Consider the following 13326-nt stretch of genomic DNA (forward strand, 5'->3'; position numbering starts at 1 on the left):
GTCAAATCAAAAGACGACTGACCAGCTTTTCTGTTCTTTGGAGGAAAAAAATGATTAGTGTCATTTTGAGTAAACCCACTGGGCTCCAAATATTGGAATTTTACTACTGTTACAATCGTACCTAACCATATGGTATACACCAAAAACAAAAGGTTAAACATCTGAAATTCTGTGTTAACTCGGGACCTGAAAGGTTAAAGTTTCTTTATTTTCACTCTCACTGTAATCTGCAGGCCTTTCTTACACATTTCGGTGTTGGAATCGAGTCGTTTTCCGCGTGCGTAGACATTCGGGTTGGTCCGTCAGCCGCCCCGCGCGTCTCATAGGATCCGTTTCAGTCTTAAAGCAGTTCTGGTTGAAGCTCAACGGCGTTTCAGCAGTTTGTCTGGACCTCAAAGGGAGAAATGGTGTTAAACTCTGCAGCCATTTTGAAGTTGTCCACGTTTAATTTTTAGCTTTTTTTTTTTTTAAAGCAAAATACATACGTGTTTTTTTTTTTTTTTTTTTTGTATTTTGTTTAAAGACTTACAGCATTTGTGGTCTGCTGAGGACCCGAATGGATTCAACTTTTTCATATTTTTCCATTTTCTCTGTTGTTTTTGTTTTTAGTGGCTGCAATGGTTTTGTTTTTTGTCTTATGCCCCCCCCCCCCTCCCAAAAGTGTGCACTTAATGTAATCTGTCCTTCTGAGTTTGTGAGCACGCACGCATTACTGTGTACATAGGACGATGCGTGCGGTGCGTTTTCTTCTTTTGCTTTAATGTTCGCCGTTCTCACTCACAAAGCGAGATGTGACTACAGCGCGCATATCCGTGCCTGTCTGGGGGCATCGCACCAACACCATGAATGTACATATTCAGTTTTTGGTTCCCAGCCCCCCCCCCCCCCCCCCCCTGTTTGTCATTATTCGCCTAATTAAGGATTAATGACAAACCTTCCAGCATTTTTATTCTGATTACTCTGTTGTTGATCAGTATGTGATGGAGTGTGTTTCCACTGACTCTCAGACTGAAACCAGAACCAGTTTGGGCTATTTAAATACCTTGGGGGAGGGGAAAAGAGTGACTGACAGAAAAAGGGAGTCGCTGGGAGGAGTTGAGTTACCTGAAGACTTAGGGTAAAAAAAAAAAAAAAAATGTAATTTTCCTGTAAATACAGTTTTTTTTGTATTGAGTGCGTTTTGTTTTGTTAGTTCTTTAATTTCGTAAAAAAAAAAAAAAACTCCTCTGTGACTTCCAGGGCCGGTGAGTCTTCCGCTCACGGGAGAAGAGTTTTTAGTTTCAGGTCACCCGTTTTACTTGTTTCTTCTCTCCCCCTGCTTTGGTTTCTAGAGAGCTGTAAGACGGCGAAGCTTTACAAGTTTGTACTGCTGATCATTTGACAGGATTTGATGTTTTATATAGCGGAGGATGCTCTTATGTCCTTGTAGTTCAAGTATTTGGGCAAATAAAGAAGATTATCCTTAAAAGAGAGTTTATTGTCCTCATGAATGAGTGGCTGGGCAGGGACATGCATTGTTTCAGACAAACCTTGTCCTTTCTCTTGTTTGATATGAGCTTTTATTTGAAAATAAGGTCATAGCTCATATTAAACATGCTTCTTATCGGCTGAAAATTAAAGCTGTTCCTATTTCAGAATGGTAACCAAATGAAACACATGGCTATTGATTAAGGCTTATAGTCTAATTGAGGCGCTCTGACTCAGCCAGCTGATACCAGATCAGCTCATCTGTTGTTGATGTCTGATAAGAGTGGCAGTTTAAAGAGGAAGCAGATGGACGGAACTTTCAAAATAAAGTACACTGCAAAAATGGATCTAAAAATAAGTAAAATGTTATTAAAGTTAGTGTATTTATCCTTGATTTGAGTAGGTAAAATGGATAATCTGCCAATGGAATGAGTATTTTGACCCCTAAAATAAGATAATTAGACATCCTGGACTTGAAATAAGATGATGGAGATGAATTGTTCCTATTTTAAGTGGGAAAATCTTATTCCATTTCCAAATAGTCTTATTTAGCTGCTTAAATTAAGGACAAATACACTAATTTTAAGAACATTTTACTTATTTTTAGTTCTGTTTTTGCAGTGTAACAAATCAGCGGCAGATGAAAAAGGAATAAAACATAACTTTGGCAGCTATGGTGGTATAGCGCTGGGCACGATGGAGCATGAAGAATACACTTTTCATGGTTGTGCAATTTGCTATGTTACTACAATATAACTTATTACTATAAATATGTATAATAAAAGCTTCACGTTCTTAACATATGAGGTATGAATGTGGTGCTCTATTGTGCAAGCATTAAAAAAATGGTTGGAACAAATATTTTCTTGATAGAAAGGGCATCAATTGCTCTGTCGACGCATTCAGAAGGCGTCCGTTTGTCATGGGTGTAAAGAGTCCACATTAATTTGGGGTAATTTCTGGCCAATCCCTTTTTTTTTGTGCTCAATCCTTTATGGGTCCAGATATATCTAAATGTTCCACAACGTTGTGGTACAATATAACCCAGTTCAGTTTACGTCCACAGGGCCAGCATGCCCTTTCAGTTGATCAATGAAAAATGCTTCCACCTCAGTCAAATCAGACAAATTCTTCCTTCTGTTTAGCCCCGTGTGGTTTAAGCTCCCTTTTTATGCACAGTAGAATCCAAGGTGCAAGCAATAAAATCTCCCCATGGCTCAATCCAAGCATGAAGTAGAACCTAATAAGCTCCTCTAGGAGGGGTTTTCACAGTCCCTGATCTGCACCGCCATAAACTTTATCATGTTACTAGGTAAACAATCTAGTGTGCAGCAACAATAAAATTTATGATGTTTTAACCTCAAAATTATATTGTTTAAACAATTTAATTTTCATGTTTGTACAATATAATATGAGTGATTTTTTCTTTTTTTTTTTTTTTTTTCTTTGGAGCAACATTTTGGCTTCATAACTTTTTGGGGAACAAAAGGTTTGTTTATTTTCATGTTTAACAATAAGAAATACATGATAGTCAAGCTCAGGAATGGATAAAATAATAATTACAAGTGTCAACAAATTTGTTTCCCCCGTTAGGGACATTTATATATATAGACCAAAATAGTTATACATGTAAATATTTATACAAAAAAAACTTTTTCTTAAAAAGATTGTCCCTTTTATTATCAAAATATTTTGATATGTGTAACACACCATTTGTTTATGAGTAGTATATATCTGTAATATAAAATTACCAGTTTAATTCTTGCCCATTTTTACTGACAGCATGGAAAATATTGATCGTTTTGAAAACCTTAAAAAGCCTGTACATTTGTTGCTCCTCGCTTCCCGACATGGCACAGAGATATTCACAATAGATTATGATTTTCAAAAATCATTCCAATGAAAATCTTTACTAAAGGGGGAACAGACCATAACATTTGTTACCAGTTTTAAAATCTGATGATTTCCCTCTTTTTTGCCACTTCGAATGACTTGACCTCTAATGAATGCATTATTACATAAACTGGATGTTCTTCTAGATGTCCTTGAATTGTGAAATTGGAGGTAAACAAAACGTTACATTAAATGTGTGCATGTGGTTCCATGTTATATGGAACAGAGATGTGGAGCATAATGGGAAGAGAAAAAGCATTCTTCAGTTCAGAATAATAGAGGGGACATAAATAAGAAAACTCGTTTTATTTAGGTTATCTTATTTTTTGGATTATATGGCGCACAATCAATTTTTGAGAAAATGTAAGGATTTTAAGTGCACCTTATAGTCTGAAAAATACGATATGTAGTGGTTCATATAAAACCAACAAAACATCTCCTAAAAATCGTTGGAAAAAACATGTAATATGCAAATGGTAACTAAAACACAAGATTGTTACGTTAACATCAAACATGAACTGGTCATCAACATTAACAAACAAACCATCTGATGAATAGCACGGCTTTGATGGACATCTACACTACATCTGCTCTTCAGTTAACCTCCATGTGGCAGGATGGAGCTGCAGATATCTTTTATCTACACAGCATTTGGCTCATCTATCCGACAAAGTACCTGGCTGTCATCATAACAACTGATGTCTTTCCTTGCCGTTAGCCAGTAATGTTTGTTGCTTCCTTCTTCAATGTTCCCATCCTCTACTTTGGTGATGATGCGGGGATAATTGTCATGGTCATATTTGACCACACACTACTGACTAACATGGTCGCCTGTGATAACTTCTGACTACCATGCCGTTATTGCCACTTTCTTGTGAGTTTCCTCATTAGGTTGAGGGACTGGCTCTTTTTTAGAATCAGAATCAAGTTTAATCGCCAAGTAGGTTTGCACATACAAGGAATTTGACTTGGTGTTGATGGTGCAGACCAAAATAAGAATAGAGATGAAAACAGCTAGCTGGGATGATTGTATTGAAGGCAGAGCTGAAATCCACAAACAGGATCCTGACGTAGGTTCCTGCAGAGTCCAGTGTTGGAGGATGGGGTGAAGGGCCAGGTTGACAGCGTCGTCTGCAGACCTGTGGCTCTGTAAGCAAACTGTAGGGGGTCCAGGAGGGGATCTGTGATTTCTTTAAGGTGTGAAAGCACAAGGCGCTCAAAGGACTTCATAACCACAGAGGTCAGAGCGACGGGTCTAAAGTAATTAAGTCCTGTGGTCCTTGGCTTCTTGGGAACAGGGATAATGATAGATGATTTCAAGCAGGCTGGTACGTGGCAGGTCGCACACCAACACACGGTGGCAGCCGTCCGCGGTGCCATCATGAGAAGTCAATCAGTCCTTCTTCTCTCTGGCAAACACAGTTGATGTCTCTGTAGTGGATTTGCCTTTACAGCCACTGATCACCTGGTGGATCCTCATTGTTCACCACGGTCAATGGGGTACCTACGAGGGGTGTCCTGGTACCAGTTTTGGCTACCAGTATTGTAAAATAAACACATTTTTATGCTTTGTTATAGATATTGTAATTTTTAAATCCATATAAATGCAAGTGTGATTAAATAAGAAGAATAACGGAATAAAATAAAGTTTTAGATGCAGCTCACTGGTGAATGTGCTTTTTTTTTTAGAACAGGCTCGTCGCTCGTCGCCTCGGGGGCCACCATGTTGGTGACCCCTGGTTTAGATACTTGCCAATTCCAAGTACCAATATTGAGTACTTAATAAATTGGTACTTATAGATCACAAATGACTTCATAATATAATTGACCTCTGAAGACGACTGAGCATCAAGGGCGATGAATTCTGTGAAAGATTCAGCTACGTTCTCTCCTTCTTTTTCTTTCATCAAACAACCTCTTGGTGTATAGCACCACCACCTGGTACGGAGTGGTATCTAGCCTTTGAGTTCCGGCGTAGCCCAGCCCAGGAGGAAAATTGGTTTCAGTTCAGAGTATCGGATTGCTTTTACTAGTATGAGTACGAGTACTTGACACTGGTATCGGGACACCACTAGTACCTACCCTAGTGTGTGAGAAGGAAAAAGACAAATTGCAAAGATGTCTATTAGTGAGTATACCTCATAACAGATTTGGTATGATTTCAGGTAAATGTTTGTCGTATTGTTTATGGTTGCTGATTCTGGTTATGGTATGCTTAAAACAACTATTTGCATGAGAGTAAAATGTTTTTATTTGTTTATGAATCTTTTCAAGTGAGTATTGGTAACACACAGTACATCTAACTATATAGATTTTTTTCTGATGAGTAAATATGATGTTGTTCTTGACTACTGATTGGTGGATGTGACACTTTATATTGTTGTGTCCTTGTTTTAAATTACACCATAAATGACCGTGTGTCAAACCGTGTACAAAAATCTTTGTACAAGATTGTTCAGATTGTATTTCATGGTGTTAATTTACTATATCAAAGGTATTACAATATGAACGCTGTCGTCCTGCTAGTTTTAAAGTATAGTACTGATACTCTTGTTATTTTTGGAAGACTTCAGATAAGTTTTAAAAGGCATACATATGAACAGATTAAAGATAAATCTTGAATACCAGTAAAAACAATTGTCTTACCTGCAGCACTGAATTCACCTTTGCTTCCACACATGCCTCACTTATAAAGAGCTCCACAGCTGATTCCTGCTCCTTCAGCTTGAGAAACAGCATCTCTGCATTAGGGACGTCATCCCCCATGACAAGAAGCCTGTCAGCCGAGCGTTTAAGGGTGTCCCCATCACCATCTGGGATTCCTTTGCCATGTTTGGCTTAAAAAAAAAATCCAGGTCGCATCAAAGCCTTGTCTGAGTGGTTCAGATGAAAAAAGGAAAAAGTTCCTTTTCTGCTGATACTGATTGGCAGGCCCATCACTGAAGAAGTGGAGCCGGCTGACATTATGAAATCTATCTTGAATCATATCCAAGACTGGATCTAGGTGTGCCCAGACTGCTGGAGGGTCATGCCTTCTCCATGGGGATATTGAACAGAAGGTAATTGGTGCCTCCTGTATTGCTTTGTATAATACACCTGTGTGTAGGGTTGCTTGTTGATGCGATCCCCCAAAATGCATGGACGGTGCCTTGTTAGCATATTTACAGATCCAGTTCTCACTAAAATCCACATGAATTAAACATTTGTGGCCCTGGAGACTTTCTCTAAGTTCCCTAGAGGCAAATGTTAAAGAGATATTTTCTGAACTTCATGCGTTCCTGGAATTCCTCAACAACTTCATCCTCACTCCCAGTGTGTTATTTTTTTGACTGTTATAAGAAAAACTCTTATTTCTACATTAAATCTCCAGTTTTGCACATAATTGTCCAAATTGCCCATGAGGAAGGGGGTATAGCTCAGTGGTAGAGCATTTGACTGCAGATCAAGAGGTCCCCGGTTCGAATCCGGGTGCCCCCTGCTTGTTTCGTGGGTCGTGGCCGAGTGGTTAGAGCAACAAACTTGCACTCAGAGAAGGATGCAAGTACCTGGTTTAATCCCCAGTCACAGCACTCTGGCTCCCTGAGCAAGACCCTTAACCCCAGATTGCTCCCGGGCGCCGTACATGGCAGCCCACTGCTCCCCAAGGGTGATGGGTTAAAAGCAGAAAACAAATTTCATTGTAATGTATGTTTCAATGACAATAAAGATGATATTGCTATTACTTACTATAAGTTGCACAAGCATATGCAGTGCCCTTTTCATAGTTCCACAAGCACTTTAACTGTCTGTCTGTTTAAGCCCATGCCATTTCATTAAAGTGACAGAAAAGCATACACAGGCAGCCATATAATATTCCACATGGAACATGTTAAATATTTTATTATACAGATACGATAATCATAAGATACATTAATGGGTATCACTTATTATTGATAATTCCCAAGGGCCCTAAATGAGAAAAAAAATAGTGGCAAGCTTCATTATATTGCTGACTGTAATTATACATTCGGCCAGTAGGTGGTTTCATGTGCAAATGAAACCTCTTGAAATGAACCCTTTCCTGAAGCAATTGGCTCAAGTGGTTCAATGCCTCATGAGGCCTCATTTTGCCATCACTATTTAAGATTTAAAAAAGTAAGGAGAAAATTACAGCTGAAGCTTACCTCCTTTTCAACAGTTGAATCCCTCCAAAATCAAATGATGTCACTTCCTGTAAAATGGCTTTAATGGAATTGTAGTCCTTTTGTGAAGACGATTTGGCACATTCCAACAGGATTGAAAATTAATACTGGAACTCGTAGAAAATGGGTAATATAGCAAATGAGAAATAATATAATATAAATATAAAGTTCCACCAGATTAAATTAGATGATGAGATAAAGTTGAGTGTAGTTTATCAAATTGTTAGAAAATAAAAGCTTTGGAATTGTATCACCTAAACTTATTACATTGCACTGCAGACACTATTTAATTGAGCATGTGTGTAACCAAAAAGGTGTGTAAAATGAAAATAGATATAATAAAGGTTTTTATTGATATGTTCAAGTTTTAGAAAACACTTAAGTGCATGACCAAAGTACCTTATGGTGAATATTTGGCATATTCAATTACAATCTGTGTAAGAGAAATACACAGACACAAAATGTTGCTCCAAAAAAAGAATCACCCATTTTGTAATACCGTGATATTGTATTATTCAAATCTGAAGAGTGTATATTAACATCATTGTTTATTGTATAAACGTGAAAAGCATGCTGTTAGAACAATGTTTTAGTGTTATAACGTGATATAGCTCTTTTCTTTTCTTCTTACTAAGTTGCAGCTCTCTGCTTCCGTGTAGTATCCTATGAACAACAGTGTTACAAATACTTTTCACCTCAGAAGAAAATAAGACTAGAATTATCAAAAGTTTTTTGATGCCAATGAAAATATAGGATTTCTTTTTTGATTATTAGTAATTATAAGTAATTTGGGTATTGTTCAATTATTAAAAAAAATTAATAATACCCAATACCTGTAAGAGTATATAATCTGCTCTGCCTTTGGAAAATGAATCAACAGTGTAGCTTTTAGGGCAGGACTTAAGGAACATAGTCAACATTTGCAAATATTGTTAATTAAAAAAAATAAAAAATAAATCATATCACATTGAGAAAACAATTTCTCAGAGGATGCCTGCTGTACTTTCAGATAACCAGTTCTTCTCCATATGTTGAGTTGTGGCTTTAGCAGAATTATATTGTCTTAAATACAGTTAGATAAAGTTGCAAAATATGGTTCCAAAACTGCTACATAAAGTTAAAGTTCTTAAAAAATGTAAACTAACAAGGACAAATCGCCTCTGCACGGGAGACTGTACCAACTGTATAAGTGTATAGTCTGAAAAACTCAGAATGTATGTAAAAAAATGCAAACATGTAAAATAATTTTATTTTCTTTAGAAACACTGTTCTGGTGCTGATCTACCAAATGACAACACTTATGTTAAAAAAAATGGCTGGGTTCTACTTGTGGTTGGAGGGGAATCGCAGACCTGTGGTTTGGACTTCAGGGCCACCGTAGGCTACAGCCTTATATGTAAAAAGTAAATAAATCCTGGAATTAAACTTAGAATATGTTTTGAATATCACTTATGAAAAATCCAGACAATTTTTTTTTTATTTTAACCCCAAAATCTTTTTAAAAGCACGTCTTTTCATCAAGAGGAGACTCTTTTATTTCTAAAAGTTGAAACCGGAAGTTGATGGTTTTGTGGGGAGTTTTCATCCCCCCCTCCACTTCCTGTTTGCCACTGCTCCTTTCTGTTGGCCTCTTCGGCGAAACCGGTTCTTTAACGTCTGCGTTTAGCTAGCTGACACCTGCGACAGTTTTCCCTTTAAACGCGGAAACTGCTTCACCCGCAACGTTAAAGATGGCGGCGGCCTGAGAGCAGTTATTTTCCTGGGTTTGTCGAAGTTTACGGGGACGGAGCCGGGTATGCTGCCTGCGTCGGGAAAACTGCCCGATTCGGGCTGAGTTTTTTTGGACCGACGGGCTAAGAGGAAACCGCGTCTGTTTAAATTCCAATTCTGTCTGAGTCGTTTCATTAATTCTTCTCATTTTTATCGCATAAACGGCGTCCGATTTAACACACCCAGATGTAGTAGACAACCAGGACTAGATGACATTAAGGATAAAATGCTCCATGCTAAAAACGACAGGTAAGTGTGCTTTTTGTTACTATTAAAGATGCATCTTATACATCTGTTTGAAAGCGTTTATATGGTTAGATTACGACGTTTTCAGCACCTTCCGTGCAGTTAGTTTGATAAATAATGGCTCTAGCGAATATTTTGGGGTTTGGGTCAGAGTTTTTGCACGCTATTAAAATGAAATATTTATTTATTTGTGGTCATTTAAATGAGTTGTGTATGCTTGACAACATATCGCCATAATTCTGTCTCCTCTGCTTGACAAAACGGAAGTAAGATTTATTTTCCACTTTAAAAGTAGGTATTCAGATTACATCTTTCGTGGCACAATGCATCTAGGATGCCATTTCTGTGACATTAGAACTAGCTTGTTACACGTTGAACATTTCATGGCCATTAAAAATAAATAAATAAATATATATATATATATATATATATATATATATATATATATATATATATATATATTTATTTCTTGGTATAGCAAGTTTATTGTATTTCGTCATCGACTCAAGATGAAATGTACCATCTCAAGCACACGGACGTCACAAGAGAAATCTTCTATGTTTCCAGGTCAGCATCTTAACAGCTCGCTACCAAGAGGTCCATCCCAGATTACCAAATGAAAATGGAGGAAAAGCCCCTCTCAGGCCCAGACAACACCAGGCTGGAGGTGATTATTGTTCTAACACCTGTTCTTTATCGTCCTGAATATTTAATGCTCGTTTTTCCACTTGGTGTTTATTTATTATTTTATTTTTTTGGATGTTGTAGGCCCTGATGCAAGACATCTACTCCGAGCTGGTGGAAGACGCCTGTTTGGGCCTGTGTTTTGAGGTGCACCGTGCCGTTAAACAGGGCTACTTCTTCTTGGATGAAACGGACCAAGACAGCATAAAGGAGTTTGGTTGGTGCCGGTTTTACCGTGTTTTTTTTCCCCCCTCTCTCTCACCGGGTCCATTCACTATATATGCATCCGTTTACTCATCCAGAGATAGTGGATCAGCCCGGAGTGGACATATTTGGTCAGGTGTTTAATCAGTGGAAGAATAAAGAGTGCGAGTGTCCCAACTGCAAGAGGTTAATAGCGGCGTCTCGCTTTGCTCCACACCTGGAAAAGTGTCTCGGCATGGGACGCAACAGCAGCCGCATCGCCAACCGCAGGTTGGGTTTTACAACTGTTTTATGTCTGATTTGAAATTCTGAACTTTGAATTGATCTAATTGATTGTCTGGCTTTAAAAGGCTAGCCAGCAATAACAACATCAGCAAATCGGAGAGTGATCAGGAAGACAACGATGACCTTAACGACAACGACTGGTCATACGGAGCAGAGAAGAAATGTGAGGACCTAAAAATCAAGGCTTGGATTCTTTATTGAAAACGTTGTAATTCGTGTAATAAACGCCTTTCTTGTGCATCTTTTGCAGCCAAGAAGAGAAAGTCAGATAAGGTAAATTTGTTTTTATCATTTTTGCAAACGGAGTAAAAACGCTTGAATCATTTTCTGGATTGCAGGGAGGAGTTTTAATTAACATTTTCCTTGTGCAGAATCAGAACTCCCCAAGAAGATCCAAATCTCTTAAACACAAGAACGGTAAGTGGTTTAGGGGGCTAGTTTCTGGCTCGGTGAAAAGCAATCTTTAACTCCCACCTACCGTCATCAGGGTGTTCTGTCCGAACATTTTTTTTCTCAGTAACAGCTGAATTCCACTAATTTCATTTTATTTATTCTAACAGGGACAGTACAACTAAGGCATTGCTGCTGGTGGGCAGATGATGCAGCGCAGACAGAGCTTCTAGCAGAATGCTAATTTACAGTCCACATCCCTGATCAGGCTTTTGATCCAGGAAAACAAATCTAAATTTGTTTGTGCTGATTCAAAATTACATATTGATGACCCATATAAAAGTACAATAAAATTACAACTCACAACGCAAAGGTAAAATACATTAAAGAAAAAAATCGACTTAACGATTCCCACTTACTCCAGCTCTAGTTCTCGCACCTTTGTTAGTATATTTTTGTATTAATTGACTAATTAAATCTGGGGCAAGACCAGTCATACATTTAACTACTGTCTCAACAAAAGAAAACTTTAAAAAACTGTCAAAACTCAACAGGTTTTAACAATGCTTGTATTAAATGCCAGCCCCACAGTCACAGTTTTGGCTCTTGCTTTGGTCCTGCAAACCAGTTTGTGATGGTTGGCAACTTATAATTTAAAACGAGTTGTATTTATTCTTTCAAAGGGACTTGGAATTCAGAGTGTAGAAAATGTTTTTTATGAGGCGATCAAATACAAAAGCATTTAGGGAAATTCTTAAACACTGTTCTTATATTTCTGTTTATTTTGAATTTTAACTCTGCCCTAACAAATACCAAAAGATTTCTGTTGTGCTGTTGCACAGATCAGTTAATAGTCTCACTTCACTAACATATTTAGTTTTAGAGCGCGGGATCATAACGAGCCCACGTCTTTGTGAAGTAACAGAGGAACGATTATTATTATTTTATTTTATTTTTCCTAAAACCTAAACGTTGAGCAATTTTCTTTGAAATGAAGAAAATCAAGGCTTGTTAATTTTACCTTTCAGGTGAGCTTGGGACCAGCATCAGCTCAGATCCCTACAAGGTAACGCATTTTCAAACATTGGTACCTTTTCACCTACTTTGTGCATAAAATAGTGCTGATTCCCGTTAGCTTTTGTCTTTCGCAGCAGTACAACTACAATGCTGGCATCAGTTATGAAAGCTTGGCACCGAATGAAGTCAGATCCTTATTGACAACAGTGAGCAACTTCTGCCAAACAATGCTTTCATTTTAACGCCTTGTTTTTAACTCTGATTGTTAATCCAAGTGATTTTTTTTCTGCAGCAATGTGGGGTGATCTCTGAGCACACCAAGAAGATGTGCACAAGGTAATCAGCGAGAAATTCTCTGGACTGATGTCCTCTAGTTTCCGGGAACATCTTTTTATTTATTTTTTTCCTCCTTATGAAGCTGATCTAACCTCTTACACGTGTATAAAATGTTGTGTATAATTAATTTACTCACTGTGTAAAGACCAGAATGTTGTGACACCTAAAACCAGAAGATTGAAAGATGGTTCCTTTTCCAAATTTAGGTAAATGTCCCCCAATTCACTTGTCATACACAGCAGGGTGAGTGGATTATGAAGGTAACTGTGGGTTCAGGTTTTTTTTTTTTTTAGGATCACTAATCCGAGTCACGTTTTAAAATCTCACCAGCATATAATCCCCCTAATTTGGTACTCAATAGGAAATAAACACAGTTGTTTTGTTTTTTTCTGATTGTTTGAAATATCCCAAGCAATCTTGATCGTTGATACGATTACAACAACAGGGTTCCCGCGGATCCTTAAAAAGTCTTAAAAGGCATTGAATTCTGTAATATAAAACTAAGGCCTTAATTGGCATTAAAATGTCTTAAATCAATCTTTCTTAGGTCTTAAAATTGTTACCAGGTCATAAATAAGATTTTATTTTTGTAATCCTTACCAAACAGTAAAATAATTGACACAATTATAATTTTTTTAATTTACCAAACGGCTCAATGTAACCATTATTGGTTCCGTCCCGATAGCAGAACCAATAAAAACTGTTGCAGCCGGACTATAGCTGCGAAAAAGAGTTGGCACTGGTTATGTTGTGGGTTTTTAAAACAGATTTATAGTTTAGTATAGTTTAGTAGGGAACAAAACAAAGTTTGTGAATTCAGTTCAGTAGTTGTTAAAAATATATCTGTAATTTG

General features: G+C 37.6%; 1 protein-coding gene and 1 non-coding gene across 3 annotated transcripts in view; both read left to right on the forward strand.

Moving 5' to 3' along the window:
- LOC105937494 (ataxin 7-like 3) overlaps nucleotides 1-13326 on the forward strand; it is a 30088-nt gene that overhangs the window by 9945 nt on the left and 6817 nt on the right. The window contains exons 1-10 of one of the 2 annotated variants that reach the window (XM_012878825.3): nucleotides 9135-9560; nucleotides 10125-10224; nucleotides 10326-10458; nucleotides 10544-10715; nucleotides 10796-10893; nucleotides 10981-11003; nucleotides 11102-11147; nucleotides 12149-12186; nucleotides 12272-12343; nucleotides 12430-12473. In XM_012878825.3, the coding sequence (XP_012734279.2) occupies nucleotides 10174-10224; nucleotides 10326-10458; nucleotides 10544-10715; nucleotides 10796-10893; nucleotides 10981-11003; nucleotides 11102-11147; nucleotides 12149-12186; nucleotides 12272-12343; nucleotides 12430-12473 (677 nt within the window). In that variant the 5' untranslated portion in view covers nucleotides 9135-9560; nucleotides 10125-10173. Of the gene's footprint in view, nucleotides 1-9134; nucleotides 9561-10124; nucleotides 10225-10325; nucleotides 10459-10543; nucleotides 10716-10795; nucleotides 10894-10980; nucleotides 11004-11101; nucleotides 11148-12148; nucleotides 12187-12271; nucleotides 12344-12429; nucleotides 12474-13326 lie in introns of those variants that run through there. The other variant, XM_036147762.1, reaches the window with a different exon arrangement.
- trnac-gca lies at nucleotides 6766-6837 on the forward strand. The gene has a single exon. It is a non-coding gene; the product is annotated as a tRNA-Cys (tRNA).

The sequence above is a fragment of the Fundulus heteroclitus genome, chromosome 16 (assembly GCF_011125445.2).
Source record: "Fundulus heteroclitus isolate FHET01 chromosome 16, MU-UCD_Fhet_4.1, whole genome shotgun sequence".
NCBI classification, from domain to species: Eukaryota; Metazoa; Chordata; class Actinopteri; order Cyprinodontiformes; family Fundulidae; genus Fundulus; species Fundulus heteroclitus.